The sequence below is a fragment of the Myotis lucifugus genome, unplaced genomic scaffold (assembly GCF_000147115.1).
Source record: "Myotis lucifugus unplaced genomic scaffold, Myoluc2.0 scaffold_181, whole genome shotgun sequence".
Classification (NCBI taxonomy): domain Eukaryota; kingdom Metazoa; phylum Chordata; class Mammalia; order Chiroptera; family Vespertilionidae; genus Myotis; species Myotis lucifugus.
The window spans coordinates 2,575,147-2,591,122 of NW_005871229.1; the positions used below are offsets into that span (position 1 = coordinate 2,575,147).

The window sequence follows — 15,976 nt, forward strand, 5'->3', positions numbered from 1 at the left end:
GATGACTAGCACCGCTGGCCGCCTTTGTAGGATATCATGGTGAAATGATCAGTGTCTCAGTCCGTCCAGGCTGCCAGAAGAGAATACCATGGCCTGGGTGGCTCATAAACAACAGAACTTTCTTTCTCACTGTCCTGGAAGCTGGGAAGTGCAAGATCAGATGACAAGGAGAAACTGCTTGATTGTCCATTCTCCCTGCAAATCCTTAGCATGGAATCAAGCCCTCTTGCTTTCTCTTCTGATTAAGCACCTAGTCCCTTGCCTACCTGACTTGTTCTCCTAAGGAGCAAGGGGTGGCACCGTGCCCTGCTTGAAGGCAGAACGTCTATTTTCACATGCTAATTAAGCATCAGTCCAGTCCTCAGTGGGTGCAAAGTGGGTCTCGGGACTGAGGGAAATGAGATTTCCATTTGGCGCTCTCCCCTCTTATTCAGCCCACTGCTCCTCTCCCAGCCTCCGGCTGACAGAGGCAGTCAGGTGGTCAGAGAGATGGCTTCTATTGAAACCCCCTCTCCACTTCCTCCACCTCATCAGGAGCCTGGCACTCCCTCACCCCTGGGGACATGGGGTTTCTGGATGTTTTCCAAATGTCAAAATCTGTTGAGAAGCTATTCTCTGCTTCCAAGTAAGTGTCAGCGTCGCCCCACTCTGGAGAGCTCCGAATGATGAGGCAATTGGGGAGTGCTTGTGGCTCCCCAATCTTCAAAAGACCAGGCCTCGTGGAGGTCCTTTTTCACACCCCAACTGGCTAGCGAGTGCTGGCTTTGCTGAAAACCAAAAAGGGGGCAGCCGGAGCCAGCTCGATTGTGTCCAAATGAAGACAAACCAGCGAACACCCTGCTCTCAGTGACAGCCCTGAAACCTTCTAAGTCAGCTCTGACTCACTGCGCATTAATGATGTTGGGATAAAAATAACAATAACAATAATACTGAGAGCAATACCACCTTGTGGGCGTGTGGCCATCCCACCCTCCTACTCCTTTACCCACAGTCCTGGGCCAAGCACGCAGCACAGGGGTCTGCCCAGGGTCAGCCTCTTCCTGCTGGTGACCTTGGGCAGACAGCTAGCATCTGCACCGAGCCTTCATTTCTTAGTGGGTCTGATCGGCTCATGGGGTTGTGGGGAGGATGAAATGAGATCCTGTGTGGGATGATAGCATTACCTATAATAACTAGTGACCCAGTGCATGGATTCTTGCACATTGAAAGGAAATTAATTGAAAGTTGGCTGGTGGGGGCGGACTGGGTGAGACGGGCCGGACACGCCCTGGAGCCAACCTCCCTCGGTCCCTCACTAGCTGGCTGCACCTGGGGTGGCGCCGTGGCTCGAAAGGCATCTGTGGAGTGAGCGGGGTCCCTCCGGTAGGTGGGGTCCCTCGGCCTGGCCTGCATGGATCGGGCCGAAAATGGCTCTCCAACATCCCCCAAAGGGGTCCCGGAGTGCGAGAGGGCACTCTGCAAAGTTGCTGTCATACAGGGTGTGGAACACAAATGCAAGTGTGCAGTAAACCAGATTCAGGGCCAACAGTGGCCCAGCAACAACATAATCCACGTCCGAAGGTGGAATCGTGCGGCCCTGTGAGGAATCGGTCTCCCTCCTCTCTGGTTTCAGGGTGTGTCACCCAAGAACTTCTGCTGCCAAGTCACTGCAGCTTGGCTCCTGCATTGAGCATCTGCCCCCTGGTGGTCAGTGTGCATCATAGCAACCCATCGGATGGAGGGACACTTAACATATTAGCCTTTTATACATATAGTACAGGCCTGGTGTGCGAAATTTGTATAGGGGGCGGGGCACGTTCCCTCAGCCCAGCCTGTGCCCTCTCCCAGTCTGGAAGCCCTCAGGGGATGTCCGACTGACGGCTTAAGCCTGCTCCCTGGCATTCGGACATCCTTAGCACTGCTGCAGAGGCGGGAGAGGCTCCCACCACCACCGCTGTGTTCACCAGCTGTGAGCCTGGCTTCTGGCTGAGCAGCGCTCCTCCTGCAGGAGCGCACTGACCACCATGGGGCAGCTCCTGCATTGAGTGTCTGCCCCTTGGTGGTCAGTGCGCGTCATACCAACTGGTCGTTCCAACATTCCGTCAATTTTCATATTAGCCTTTTATTATATAGGATAGGATAATAGCTAAGTTCCTTTTTAAAAAATGTTTCTTTGATTTTAGAGAGAGAGGGAAGGAGAGGGAGAGGGAAAGAGAGAAATATCAATATGAGAGATAAACATTAATGAGTTGCCTCCTGCACGTGCCCCCATGTGGGGGGTCGAGCCTGCAACCTGCGCATGTGCCCTAACCAGGAATTGAACCTTCGACTTTTTGGTGCATGGGACAATGCTCCACCCAACTGAGCCACACAGGCCAGGGCATAACTAATGTTTCTTGAGCCAGGTCAGGCACTGTGCTAAGCCCCTGAGGTCTGCAGTCTCACTTCATCTCCATCCCAACCCAATGATGTATTATTATTGTTCCCACTTTATAGATGAGTAAACTGAGGCACAAAGAAAGTGTTTAGTAGCTTGATGAAGGTCACATGACTAGTGACTGGAGGAGATGGGACTTGAACCCAGGCCATGGAGCCACAGTCCACTCTTAACTCTGTAGAGCCTGGCAGAGAGTAAGTGCTCCAAAAATGTGTATTGTTGTTGTTGTCATTATAATTAGGCTAATTATTATGTCACTAACTGAGGTAAAGATATATTACTGATTCTTATTTTGCTAATGTGAGGCAGATAGGGCAAGAAGCACTATTCCCATTTTACAGATGGCACCCTTGTGGCCCAGAAAGGGAAAGGGAGTCTTGGTGACAGGGCTGCACCTCTGTCCCACCACGACCACATCATCATCCTTGTCGATCATTCAAGTCACTGTAGCATATGTCATTCATTCCTCCTGGGGCCAGGCTCTGGGAATGCGCAGAGGGGAACGCAGTGAGGCCTGGAGTGGACAGGTAGGAGCTTCGAAGCCCTGATCCCATGCCCCCTGCCCGGTTGCCTGTTAGTTGTTAATTTGCAGATCGTCACCTCACCTCTCAGAGCTTCTGTTTTCACGTCTGAAAAAATGGGTTTCCATGAAGATGCAATGAACCAGCAAATGTGCAATGGCCTCACCCAAGTTGGGCGCAAAACAGGCATTTACTAAACGTGACCTTGATTGCTGCCCTGGAGGAGTTCACGACCAAAGTGTCAGCTTTTCATCAACTATTGGCCTCAACCTCCAGAAACTTCCACATCCAAGACCAGCTACAGACATAGACACACACACAGCGTCCCCGTGATGGTTGGGGTTTTGTGGGATCGTGCCCAGATGTTCCCCACCTGGCTGCCTTCAGCAGACTCTTTGGGCCCCCATCAGGTTGACATCTCAGGGTGCCGGTTGATGACTCCCTTCCCTAAGCCCCTTAGAAGCTTGAGAAACCTCCTGTGTTTTGAGATTCATTTCTCTCTGTGGGAGGGTGCCCCAAATCCCTAGTTATAAGTGGTTATTCAGCTCATTTTTGCCCCCAGCTCCATCAGGCTGTCTCTCCCTTCTCTCGATCTGGCTCATGACCAGAGTTAGACACCAGGCTGGATTTTCCCCAACAGCATGTTTAGTCCCCTCCCTTTCCCAGTGTTCCAGGTGCCCTCGAACACAGGACAAGGACCCTCAGCAAAGATGCGTTCCAGGAATTTATATGGAACAGAGATGTCCCCAGGCCCTGGTGGGAACCGAACCCAAATCTTTTTTTTTTAATATATTTTATTGATCTTCTACAGAGAGGAAGGGAGAGGGATAGAGAGTTAGAAACATCGATGAGAGAGAAACATCGATCAGCTGCCTCCCACACACCCCCCACTGAGAATGTACCCACAACCAAGGTACATGCCCTTGACCAGAATTGAACCTGGGACCCTTCAGTGCCCAGGCTGACACTCTATCCACTGAGCCAAACCAGCCAGGGCCCGAACCCAAATCTTGCTGACCTTTCGCTTCCCTTCACCCGAGTCGTCACCTGCTCGGTGACCCCAGGATCTCTGTAGGTCACTTAGCCGTGAGACCAGCCTCCGTGGGCGGTCAGAGCCAGGATGGAGCCAGGAAGTGGGGCCTGAATTGTCGGGTGTTTGGGTCCAGCCCTGCTGGAATTTCCACTTATTTTGCTAACTATTTATTTTAATAGTGAGTATATTCAATGCTGGATGTTGTCCGAGTGGGACAATGACATTCTGGTTCGGGGACCAGTGGCCCAGCTCTGCACATTCATTCATCCCCTCCAACCCCAGCCACACTCAGCTTCTACCCAGAGAGGCCACGTCGGGTCAAAGTCATGCTTCCTCTCTCTGCAAATCAGTGTCAGTGGCCAAAACCCAAGCAGAGAGTCTCAGAGGTCAGTAGAGACCCAACCCACGTCCATTTTCTGAGGGTCCCAGGTTATCTTAAAAGGTAGAAACATAATCACAAAGCTTGTGCATTATAACTACATACATTTGGCAATTTAATTCTCTAGTAAATACACACACACAGTCCAATGTAATATACTGGAGGTAGGCCACAAGACAATTACAGGATTTCTTTTAAATTAATTCGTAGGGGAATACGTTCGGCTCCTCAGGGCTAGCTCCGCCCTTCGGGACTGGGCTCAACTATTCAGGACAAGGTTCATCTCTTGGGGGTAGTGCCTCTTCGGGTGTAGGCAGGACTCTTCAATACTAGTGTCCGCACTTAGGGACTGGATTCGGCTCTTAGGCCTTGGCTGGGCTATTCGGGCCTAAGCTAGACCTTTCGGGATTAGATTCTGCCATTCAGGACTGGGTTCCACTGTTCCAGTATGGGTTCTGCTCTACGGGGCTGGCTCCGCCCTTCGGGACTGGGTTCAGCTGTTTGGGACTAGGGTGGGGTCTTAGGGCCTAGGCTTGGCTCTTTGGCATGAGTGTCAGCACCTTGGCTGGGCCATCCCGGGCTCAGTCCATTAAAAACCAATTGACCCGGCCATGGGGGAGCCCCGGTCCCCACAAGACGGCCTTAGAGGAAAGGACCCTTCAGTGAGCGCACTGGCCTGGGAGCCCGAGGTGGAAAGGGCTGCTGACTCTCCAGGGGGAGGTGCCTGTGGAAGTCACGGGGACACACTGAGGCTGGCTCCCGGGGGCCTGTGGGAGAGGGGGGCTTGCTTAGGGGCGAGGCTTTGGAGCGAGGTTCTGCCCTTCGGGACTGGCTTCAGCTGTTTGGGGCTAGTGTCAGCACTTAGGGATTAGAAAAATAAAATAAAAATAAATAAAATTAATTCATAACGCACATGTACATTCTCGTGTGGTAATGGGACCAAGTTGCAAATTGTCTATCTGGTTATCTTGTGATTTCATTGCAACGATTAGCGTAAACCCATTTGGATAAAGTCTCCACAGTCTAACTTAAAGAACCCTCATCGCCAGAGGCCCTCATCCGTGGACCCCCCTGTGATGGGACTGACTCCCTGGCACCTCCTCCACCCCCTCCAGAGTATAGACCATGGACTGTAAAATCAAAGTAGGGGGAGAAGAAGAAGCGATGTCAAGCTTCCACAGAGTTATTATAAAGAATGAATCACTTGCGAAATAATGCTTTGAATACACTACGAGGAAATTATACTCCGAGGCATTAAACACAGTTGGTTAAGTTTGTTAAGTAGCAATTTTTTAATTGCACGGATGGGTGGGTACTTGCTGGTTTGCAGGTCTGTGGTCCTGAACCCTGAGCTGCCGCAGCTCATAACCGAGTAACACTGGCTGCCCGGGGGAGGTGGTGCCCGCAGGGTGGAGCGTGCTGCAGGGGCCCTGCAGCGAAGGGCACGGTGCGGGGCGTCTGGCCCCTGGTGTGGATGGCCTGCTGCCCAGCTCAGCCCAGTGTCTGCCCTCATTTGCGCAGAAGCCAAGCGGGCAGGTTGCTGCAGGCGTATCACAGAGGAGCTGTCACTGGTGTCAGTGGTGAACGAAAAGGAAGCTTCTTGCTTTGTACAGGTTGGGCCTTAGCCCCGGGTCAGTTTCCTGGGCTGTTGTAACAAAGCACCACAGACTGGGCCTGAAACAGCAGAAATCAATGGTCTCCCAGTTCCGGAGCCCACAAGTGTGAACTCAAGGAGTGGGCAGGGCTGGGTCCCTCCGGGGGCTGTGAGGGGAGGCGCTGCTCCGGCCTCTCCGTGGCTTGTCAATGGCCGTCTTCATGTCCGCGTGGCATTCTCCCTGGGCGCGTGTCTGTCTCCAAATGTCCCCTTTTTATTTATTATTTGTGTGTGTGTGTTAATCCTCACCTGAGGGTATTTCTCCACTGATTCTTAAAGAGAGTGGGAGGGAGAGGAAGAGACAGAGAGAGAAACATTGATGTGAGAGAGACACATCAATTGGTTGCCTCCCACATATGCCCCAATCGGGGCTGGGGATCGAGCCTACAACTGAGGTACATGCCCTTGACTGGAATCGAACACAGGACCCTTCAGTCCAGGGGCGGACCCTCCATCCACTGAGCCACACCAGCTAGGGCAAATTTCCCCTTTCTATGAGACATCAGTCCTGTTGGATTAGGACTGCCCGGATGACCTCATTGTAACAGAATCCCTTCATTAGCAACTCTACATGAGGTCCTGTTCTGAGCTCCTGGAGGTAGGGCATCACCATATGAATTTGGGAGGGACCCATGGCAGTTCCTGAGGTGCTCTGTGTCTCCCCAGGCCCCGCTGTCATGCTCCTGTCCCTGTATCACTGAGAGCCTCCTGTATAACTGGGGAAGGGCAGGGGCCTGGCTTCTGTTTCGAGATCTTCCAGATTCCTGTGTCTGGTGTCCACCTTCCTGCCTGAAAATCCTCCCTCCTTCCCTCCACCTTCTCATCACCCCCAACTCCTGCTCTAAGGCTCACTGGCTCCCACCCACTCAGGCCGGAAGCTTCTGAGTCAGTGTTGACTTGGTCCTTTTCCTTCCCACCCTCTCACACCTCTGGGCTCTCTCCTGGCACCCCAGTCTCCATCTCTTCCCTTCCTGGCCTGCAGGCCTTGCAGTCACACTCGGCTTTGATAAGGTCACCCCCTCAGTCAGGTAGCTTCAGGGGTTCTTTAGTCTCTGGCTAAGCATTTAAGGGACTCCGAAATTAAAAAAGTATTTTTTTTTTTATTGACTTCAGAGAAGGAGGGAGAGGGAGAGAGAGATAGAAACATCAATGATGTCAGAGAAACATTGATCGTCTGCCTCCTGCACATCCCCTACTGGGGGTCAAGCCCGGAACCCAGGCGTGTGCCTTGACCTGATTGAGCAGAGACCTCCTGGTTCACAGGTTGATGCTCAACCACTGAGTCATGCCGGTCGAGCAGACTCTTCAGTTTTGACATGCGTTTGATCTTATATGAGTCAGCTCGAGCTGCCGTAACAGAATTCCACAGACTGGGTGGCTTACACAACACAACACTTGGTCACAGTTCTGGAGGCCAGATGTCCAAGGCCAAGGTGCCAGCGTGGTCACATTTGGTGAGGGCTCTCCTCCTGGCTTGCAGACAGCCACCTCTGCTGTGTCCTTACGTAGCCTTTCTGTGTGTGTGTGTGGAAATAGAGGTGTGTCTTCCTCTTCCTTTAAGGGCATCAATCTTATCAGATGAGGGTCCCACCCTCATGACCTCATTTTACCTTAAGTACCTCCTAACTACCCCATCTCCAAGTACAGTCACACTGGGGGTTATGGCTTCAATGTATGAATCCCGGAGGTCACAATTCAGTTTACAGCTGACCTCAAATACGGGCTGAACATGTTCTACATGCTGGGCACTGGTCTGGGGGCTAGAGATAGAACAAAGTGAACAGTGGGTAGGCCAAAAACTATATCTAGAGAGACATACATAAATGTGTAAGATACAAATATTTACATGCACGTGCAAATACATACACTCCCACAAGAATTGCAAGCAGGGGGAAGTGCTATGAAGGAAAATAAAGCATAGTAAGGGTGGGAGGCAGCACCGAGTAACAAGTGAGGCGTTTTAACAAATGATCAGAAAAGATCTCTAATGTGGTGACATTTAAGCAGATGGAGACAGTAAAATTGCTTACAGTTCAGCCAGTGGAATCCAATGCTTTCGTTCAGGAGTCTGCAAACTTTTCCTATGAAGAACAAGGTGGGGAAGAGTTTTGGCTTCGTGGGCCCTACAGTCTTGGTCTTCATCACAGCTACTCGCTCTATCATTGTATTGCAAAAGCAGCCATAGACAATACAGAAACGAGTGCGTGTAGCTGTGTGCCAATAAAACTTTATTGGTAGACACTGAAATCTGAACATCATGTAACTCGCATGCATCATGAAATATTAGTCTTTGGATTTTTTTCACTTAACAAACTAAAAATGGAAAAGCCATTCTTAGCTTATAGGCTGTGCCAAAACGGGGAGCAAACCAGGTTTGGCTCGCGGGCCTGAGTTTCCTGCCCCCGACTTAAGGACATGCAGCCTTAAGGTGCTTCTCCCAGTTGTGGGATGACAGTGGGTCCACTGTGGAGCCTAGAACACCAGGCCTGGCACACAGTAGGTGCTCTGTATGTACTTGTTGAAGGAGAGAAGGAAGGGAGGGAAGGACAGGAGAAGCAATCGGGGTGTCAGAAGTCCTACAAGCATGAATTCTGGCTTGGAGCCCCAGGCTGACAGTGACCTTGCCTAGCTGTCTCCCCTTGGGCTGCAAGGCCCTTTCCCTCCACTTCCTCAGGGCCTCTGCTAAGAGGTGCTGACCCAGCCTCTGAAATGCCCCCGAGCTCAGAGCCTTCTTTCCAAAGCTGGGAGCAGGCAGCCCTCAGGACCCACTCGATCAAATCTGTGTCCCCCGCCACCTGGAACGCTCCCATTACCCACCGCAGACACCAACTCGGAAAAGGACGCACAGAGCCGTCGGCCCAAAGCCCACTCACGCCCTGTGCCCAGCATAGTGACTCACAGGTCCACTAATTGCATTTCTAACCTGAACTTGGGTCCCCACTCAGAAAAGTCATTTGCAACCCCCTCACAGGGCCCCTGACTGCTCTATTAATCTCCCACTTGTCCCCTCTTGAGTCATCTAATATGACTGCTGGCTAATTAAAACATCAAAGCCCTGATACGGCAGCCCTGCCAGAGGCCTCCTAATGCTGGGTTTCAAGTGTGCACTCGGCACAGCCCGGGGTGGAGAGCGGCACGCCTGGCGCTCGGGCCCCAATGACTCGGCTGATGACCACCCCTCACACATCTGGCACCTCCACAGATGGCCTCTTCTGTTCATCCCGTTAGCTCTGCTCCTGCCACACCTCTTCCTCCTGCCTTACTGGGCTCCCACCCATCTGCCCTCCCACCCTCTCCCTGGGTCCTGGGTCCCACCCCCACACCAGCACCACCTCTGTTTTCCCTCCTCCCCCCGGATTCCAGCTGCTCCTCAGCCTCCGGGGCGTTAATGTGATTGTCCAGAGAGTTTCTAAACTGGCCTAGTGACGCCTGACGTTTAGGGAGGATGTCCAGGTGCCTCCCACATGGGCAAGGGAGGACCGCTTCTTCTCATGGGCACCGATTGTCGGCACCATCAGAGGATTTTGTCGTGACAAAGGCTCGCCCAGGTGTGACTTCCACCACCTGTTCGTCTGCTGGAACAGACAGCAGTGGAGACAGTCCTAGAGGGGTATTAGCATGTCTTTCCGGGCCTTCAGAGGAAGTGCGGTTGTTTGTATGTAGCTTCACAAGGGGACGCAGGTAAAAGAATTTAAAGTTTGGCAGGATGGAAAGTGCCAAAGGGGAACAAGGGAAGAACTCATCCAGGTCCCTCTCCTGCTCCCAGCCGGGCAGTAGTGTAGTTACAGCGATAGTTATAGTCGTAATGCCAGGTGTTGCATTGTGTTAACAGAAGATTGTAGTAAGTAATGGCCAACACTTAGGAGGTAAGCGCCGTCATGCAAGTGAGAGATGATGGTGGTTGGACAGAGGAGCAGATGGACTCTAGAGCTACTTAGAAAACGACAGTGGGTGGGGGTGGGGGGTGGGGTAAGTATCGGAGGTAAAGAGGAAGATGCCCAGGACAGCTCCCCGCTGTGGCTGGCGCAGATGGATGGATGGATGGTGGTGTCCGGCGCTGAGATGGGACCACTGGGGATGACCAGATCTGGCCAGGGCAGGGAGGAGTGGGAGCTCATGAGTCACGGCAGTTTCCATTGGTTCTCTGCTACCGTTCCCTGCTCTGTTCTGGAGCTATCGGTTCACCTGCCTCCTGCTTCCCACTCTAACGTGACGGCATGGATGCTTTAGCACAGAGGTAGCCAGTGGCCAGTGGCCAGAAAGGTGGCTATGATAGGCCACTCACCTCACGACCTTTGCACAGCTGTTCTCTCTGCCTGCAAAGCCCTGCTGCTCCCCCTTCTTTGTCTGGTTAACACCTACTTGTCCGTCAGGTCTTACTTAGAAGCCAAATGCTCTGGGTCAGATGCCTCTTCTATGTGCTTGCACAGACCCCTGTATACTCTCACTGCCACATGTTACTGTACCCATTGCTCTCAATTATAGTGGCTCATTCAGTAGTGATGCCCCTCCCACTGGCTGTGAACTCCATGGGGGCAGAGGTCACATCTGTCTAGTTTGTCACAGTGGCCCTGGCCATTGCTGCCTTGCCTGGTACATAGGAGATACTCACTCAATAACTGTGTGTTGAATGAATGAATGATGAATGAATGAATGATGAATGAATTATGCATAATGGCCAAGAAGCAGGATTGTCAAACAGGAGCAAGGTTTGAGAGTCATACTGCCTGGATTTGACTCCTGGCCCCGGCTTACTAGCTCTGTGATCTTGGACAACTTGGTTAACCACTCTTTGCCTCACTTTTCTCATCTGTGAAATGGGGATGATAAGGTTATTGCTTGGCGCATATGAAGTGCTCATTGAATGGTAGTTTTCAGTAGTAGTCTTTCAGAGTTCTCTGTGATCTCTGTCCTGGACCTAGTCCGTCTAATGGTAATTCACCCAACTCAGGTCCTCCAAGCTGATGTAACGTGCACCCTGCCTTCTTTCTGACTTCGTATCCTTGTCCTCGCCATGACACACATACTCCAGGCACACTGGCCTCTTTGCTGGTCCTTGGAATGTAGCGTACTCATCCCTACCTCAGGACCTTTGCACTTGCCTTTCTCCCCTCCACTTAGTCGTCATCACCTCCTTCTATTTCATATTCTTAACACCACCTGAAATTATACTGTGTGTGTATTCACTTACTATCTCCATTCTCCCACTACAGTGCTCCAGGTCAAGGAGGCTGTCTGACTCTTTGGTGTCCCAGTGCAGCACCTAGCACATCGACGGGGCCCTGCCTCAAGGTCACGGCCCATTGCTCTACTCTTTGGCATGAACGTCACTGAACGTCGCCTCTTCTCCTCCCCTCCCCTGCTCAGCTGTTGCATCAGGGCGTGCCTGTTGCCTCTCCCTTACACTTGCGAGTGGCCGATGCTTGTCAATGCACGGGCACACCTCTTCCGGCAGGTAGACAACTGCTCAGAAACGCCCAAGACAGAATGTGATCCTTTTACGTGTCTGAAATGGAGGGGCCAACATCGGTCAGCCCAGGACTTACCCCTCCTCACCTACTGGGCAGTTTTATTGCAGAGGTGAAGACAAATGGAGAACTGAAGGTGTTCAAGACGGGGGAACGGGAAGTGCAAAGGCCCCGGGACAGGGACATGCTGGGCATCGTCGAGAGGCAGGAACCTGAAATTTGGGGGAAACATTCTATGCTGCAAACCTTTCTAATTTAAACCTCCTGTTTCCCCAGTACCTGCTGGAATTGGTGAATTCGGGCTGTAGCAGGAAGGCCCGGAAAAGTAACCTGACCCAGCCTCCTGTTTGACTCCTCAGCCCGGAGGGCTTTATCCTTCGGAGAAACTGATGGTGTCCTTTCAGTCCTGTATTCATTCAGCAAACTTTCATCGAGGCCCAGCTCAATGCCAAGCCCTGTGCTAGGCACCAGGGGGCTCCTGACCACCTTTGCGTTCCTGACTCTCCTCCCCAGAACAGAACCCCAAAGGCTCTTCTGAGGCACCTCCTTCTGCAGAGGTGGAGGCGCCAGGCTCCCAGCCACCTGTCACGTGTCAGCCAGGGAGAGTCGAACCCCTTCTCTGTGCAGACAGCTGGTAACTCGGAGCAGATTCGGGAGGAGCGGTGCCGCTCCGTCCCAGCAGAGACCATTTCCCAGGGCCCTCCTGCCTGACGTCCCATCTTCATTCTCCCCTCAGGCCCCTGCCTCGGGAAGACAGTCCCCCCCAAAGAACGGCAGCCCCTCCAAGTGCCCCCGCTTCCTCAAGGTCAAGAACTGGGAGACTGACGTGGTTCTCACGGACACCCTCCACCTTAAGAGCACGTTGGTGAGTAGCGCAGGGGGGTGTAGCCGGGATCTATCCACCTCGGCACTGGCCACATCTGGGACCGGATGCTTCTCTGTGGTGGGGACTGCCCTGTGTACCTGGCAAGATCGGAAGACACTTTTGGTTGTCACAGCCTCAGAGGCTGCCGGCATCTAGTGTATTGCAGGCCGCTCACGAGGTGATGGAAGAGGCTCCCCCTCTCATGGGGCGTGGCCATAAAGTCCTATTGCAAGGGGTGTGACTAGAGGGAGGGGAACAGTCCGGGCTATTTCCTGCAATCAGCGCACCATAGACGTGTTCAGATAAGCCACGGTGGCTCCTTGGGAGTCAGTACCGAGGGAAGGCCAGTCACACAGCCGCTCTTTCCCTTGTTGAGTTGAACAAACATTTTCAGAACCTTAAAATGCTGCTTATCATCCCTTGCCTGGGCTGATGACCACATCCAACAGTGATTTGAAGCTGGTGCTCGAGACACCCCCCTGGGGAATTAAAGGCCAGGTCAACACCACCGTGAATATCCCATGCAGGTCTGTGGCCCAGTACCTGCCACCTCTGGGCAGAACCGAGTGATGGCCCAAATCTCTCTTTTCCGTCCAGGAAACGGGATGCAGCGAGCGCATCTGTATGGGCTCCGTCATGCAGCCTTCTCAGCAGATACGGAGGCCTGAGGACGTCCGCACTAAAGAGCAGCTCTTCCCTCTCGCCAAAGAGTTCATTGATCAGTACTACTCGTCCATTAAAAGGCAAGTTCACGTACACAGAGGTCGGAATTTGGTGGCCCAGGAGCCAGATCTAGCCCCCAGAAATGTTTCTGTTTGGCCTGCAAAGTGCTGCTTACATTTGAAACATTTCAAGCAATTCCATGGCTGGATATGTAGCCTAAAGAAACTCTCACACTTTTGCACAGAAGGCATCCATAAAAATGTTTACCGAAACACTGTTCGAATAGAGAAAAAATTAAAATTAAAGAGCCAGCTGGAAACCACCTCAACAGCATCGACAGGAGAATCTATAAATAAAATGCATTATTTTCCATAATGAAATACTATACAGCTGTAAAAAATGAATGGGTTAGCACTCCATTTGCTCATGGGAATGAAGCTCACAAATAACTTGGAGTGAAAGAAGGAAAGGACAGGTGTAAAAGGGTACATTCAGGTCATCACCATTTATATAAACATTTTAAACTTGCAGAACAATACTGTACATGATTCAGGGGCTCTCTGTATACGTAGACAGAAGTGTAAGCAAAAGCTTGAGAATGTAGATGCCACATGCAAAATAGCAGTCACTTCTGGGAAGAAGGTGGGCCATTATGGGGAAGTAGTCCCCAAGGATTGATATTAGTCCTTATTTACTTATTAATTCTTAGGCTTGGGGCGTGGGTGTTCATTGTATTATTCTCTATACCTTTTCATAAGTCTGACATTTTTCATAATAATTTTTTTGTACTTTCTAAAATTTAATTCACTGCCATCATTTAAAATGAGAAGAGTTTTCTTTAAAACTCAGATTTCCAGTTTCTTCGAAAGATCTACAGCCGTGGGCCCCCCTTGCTCTCAGGACGACAGCTGGCTGGAACAGAGCGGTGGCTGTCCCCTTCGGGCCAGGCATGGACCCCACCCAGCCAGTTCAGTCACTGCTGGACCTTTGTGGGCACTTTAGTTTGCAGCCTCTACTTTGTGCTTGAACATTGTGTCCAGAAATCAACTCTGACTTTCTGTGACTTCTGGCCTCCTGTCACAGCTCCCTCCTTTCACCAACCTCTAATGTTGGAGAGAAGTGACGCTCCTCCCTCCCTCCCCTCCTTACTCAGATTTGGCTCCAAAGCCCACATGGAGAGGCTGGAAGAGGTGAACAAGGAGATAGAAACCACCAGCACCTACCAGCTCAAAGACACAGAGCTCATCTATGGGGCCAAGCACGCCTGGAGGAATGCCTCCCGCTGCGTCGGCAGGATCCAGTGGTCCAAGCTGCAGGTAGGTGGTGAGGCTTAGCTGCCTTGAGGAGCCCTTTGGTGGAGAGGGTGGTAGGTGCAGGGGTTAGCTTTAAAATGGCTCAGCTGGAGGCCAAGGTGAAGTACCACAGATGGTCGTCATGGGGTCCCAGATTCTCAGATCATGGCCAAATCTAGTCATGTCTCATGACGATAGCCAACACAGTGTTTAAAATGAATTTGCATATCTCTTGTTAAGGCTTATGTACTCCAGTTGACCACAGACCCCAACACTCCCTTTTGTCTTGCACCTACTCTCTGCTTATTGATGTTATCTGCCTGCTCACCAAAAACATCAGATTCTGTGTCCCTTGGTATGACTTTTCTCTGGGGAATAGTTTCAAGATGGAAGTAGATTAGTTTTCGAGCTCAGGGGTTTCTTCTTTGTTTTTTTGTTTGTTTGTTTGTTTTGTTTTGTTTTGTTTTGTTTTTGATCCCTAATAACCTACTAAAAGTCTCTCCCCTCCTCACCATCCCTTTCCTATATCACTTACACTCCATGCCTCCGTTTAGGGATTTTTCTGGTTTGATGGGGTGGTGAGGTGCTCACTATTCCAATGGGGTAGCAGCTGGAGTGGGCTCTGGGCTCTCCTCCAATGGGAAGGCTGCCTGGGGGAGCTGAGGAGGGAAGGAGGAGGCCATCCGTCCCACAATGCACCTCTTCCAGGTGTTTGATGCCCGCGACTGCACCACGGCTCATGGGATGTTCAACTACATTTGCAACCACATCAAGTATGCCACCAACAAAGGGAACCTCAGGTGAGCTGACCGCCTGGGGAAGGGGCGTCCCCCCAGCGCTGACCGTTGGGTCTGGAATTGGCTCAACCGCCAGGGAAATCCTCCCCGCCTCCTCTCGGGGAGATGCACCAGGCTGGGAGCGGTGGCCTGGCATCCTTGTTCCACCGCCATGTCCCTTCTCTTCTGGGAAAAATAGAATTCCAAGTGGTTTCCAAAGCTACAGCAGCCAAAATCACTTTTAACCCACGGTTCCGTGTCACCATGGAGGGGGCAGGAAGGGATGTTTCTCATTCCCAGGAGTAGGAAAACCCCATTGTTTGTGGTGACCTGCTTCTACCGGCTCCTGCTCTTGTCTGGGGCACCCTGAGAACCCCCCTTTGGTTGGAAAGGCAATTAATGTGTCTTCCCACTGCTGTGGGGATGACTCCGTCAGGTTCCACTAAGCCAGCTCCTCTTGCCCCGTATGAGGAACAAAGCCACCAGGAGCAGGCCAAGGCGGAAGGCACCTGTGTGGGCTGGTGGCTTTCACCTGGCAAGTTGCAGCTGGGAAGGAGCAGCTGGAAGGGAGCAGCTGGGGCCCCGCAGATGGGTGGTTATACTTGTTCGTCCTTCCCTGGCATCTGTTCCCAGCTCCTGAGGACCAGCCCATCTCAAAGCTGCTGCAGGGATATTCCCTAAAGCATCTGGGCTGCACTGAGCTCATCCCCAAAGTGGCCTGTTGGCATGAAGCACGGGTTTCCTTGTATGTGTCCCTTCCTTGAGAAGGAAAGTGCTTGCCAGCTGAGCCTCCGTCGGGGAAGGCCTGTAAGCTGCACCCCGGGCCTGCATGGGGAGGTAGTACAGTTGACCGTTGAACCAGTACAGGTTTCACTGCACAGGCCCACTTAGATGCAGATTTTTTTCAAG

General features: G+C 51.9%; 1 protein-coding gene across 1 annotated transcript in view; it reads left to right on the top strand.

The window, feature by feature from the left end:
* NOS1 (nitric oxide synthase 1) overlaps positions 1–15,976 on the top strand; it is a 73,675-nt gene that overhangs the window by 12,621 nt on the left and 45,078 nt on the right. Inside the window, exons 3-6 of the mRNA XM_023760404.1 lie at positions 12,208–12,336; positions 12,934–13,079; positions 14,153–14,315; positions 15,000–15,091. Coding sequence (XP_023616172.1) covers positions 12,208–12,336; positions 12,934–13,079; positions 14,153–14,315; positions 15,000–15,091 — 530 coding nt within the window. The remainder of the gene's footprint in view (positions 1–12,207; positions 12,337–12,933; positions 13,080–14,152; positions 14,316–14,999; positions 15,092–15,976) is intronic.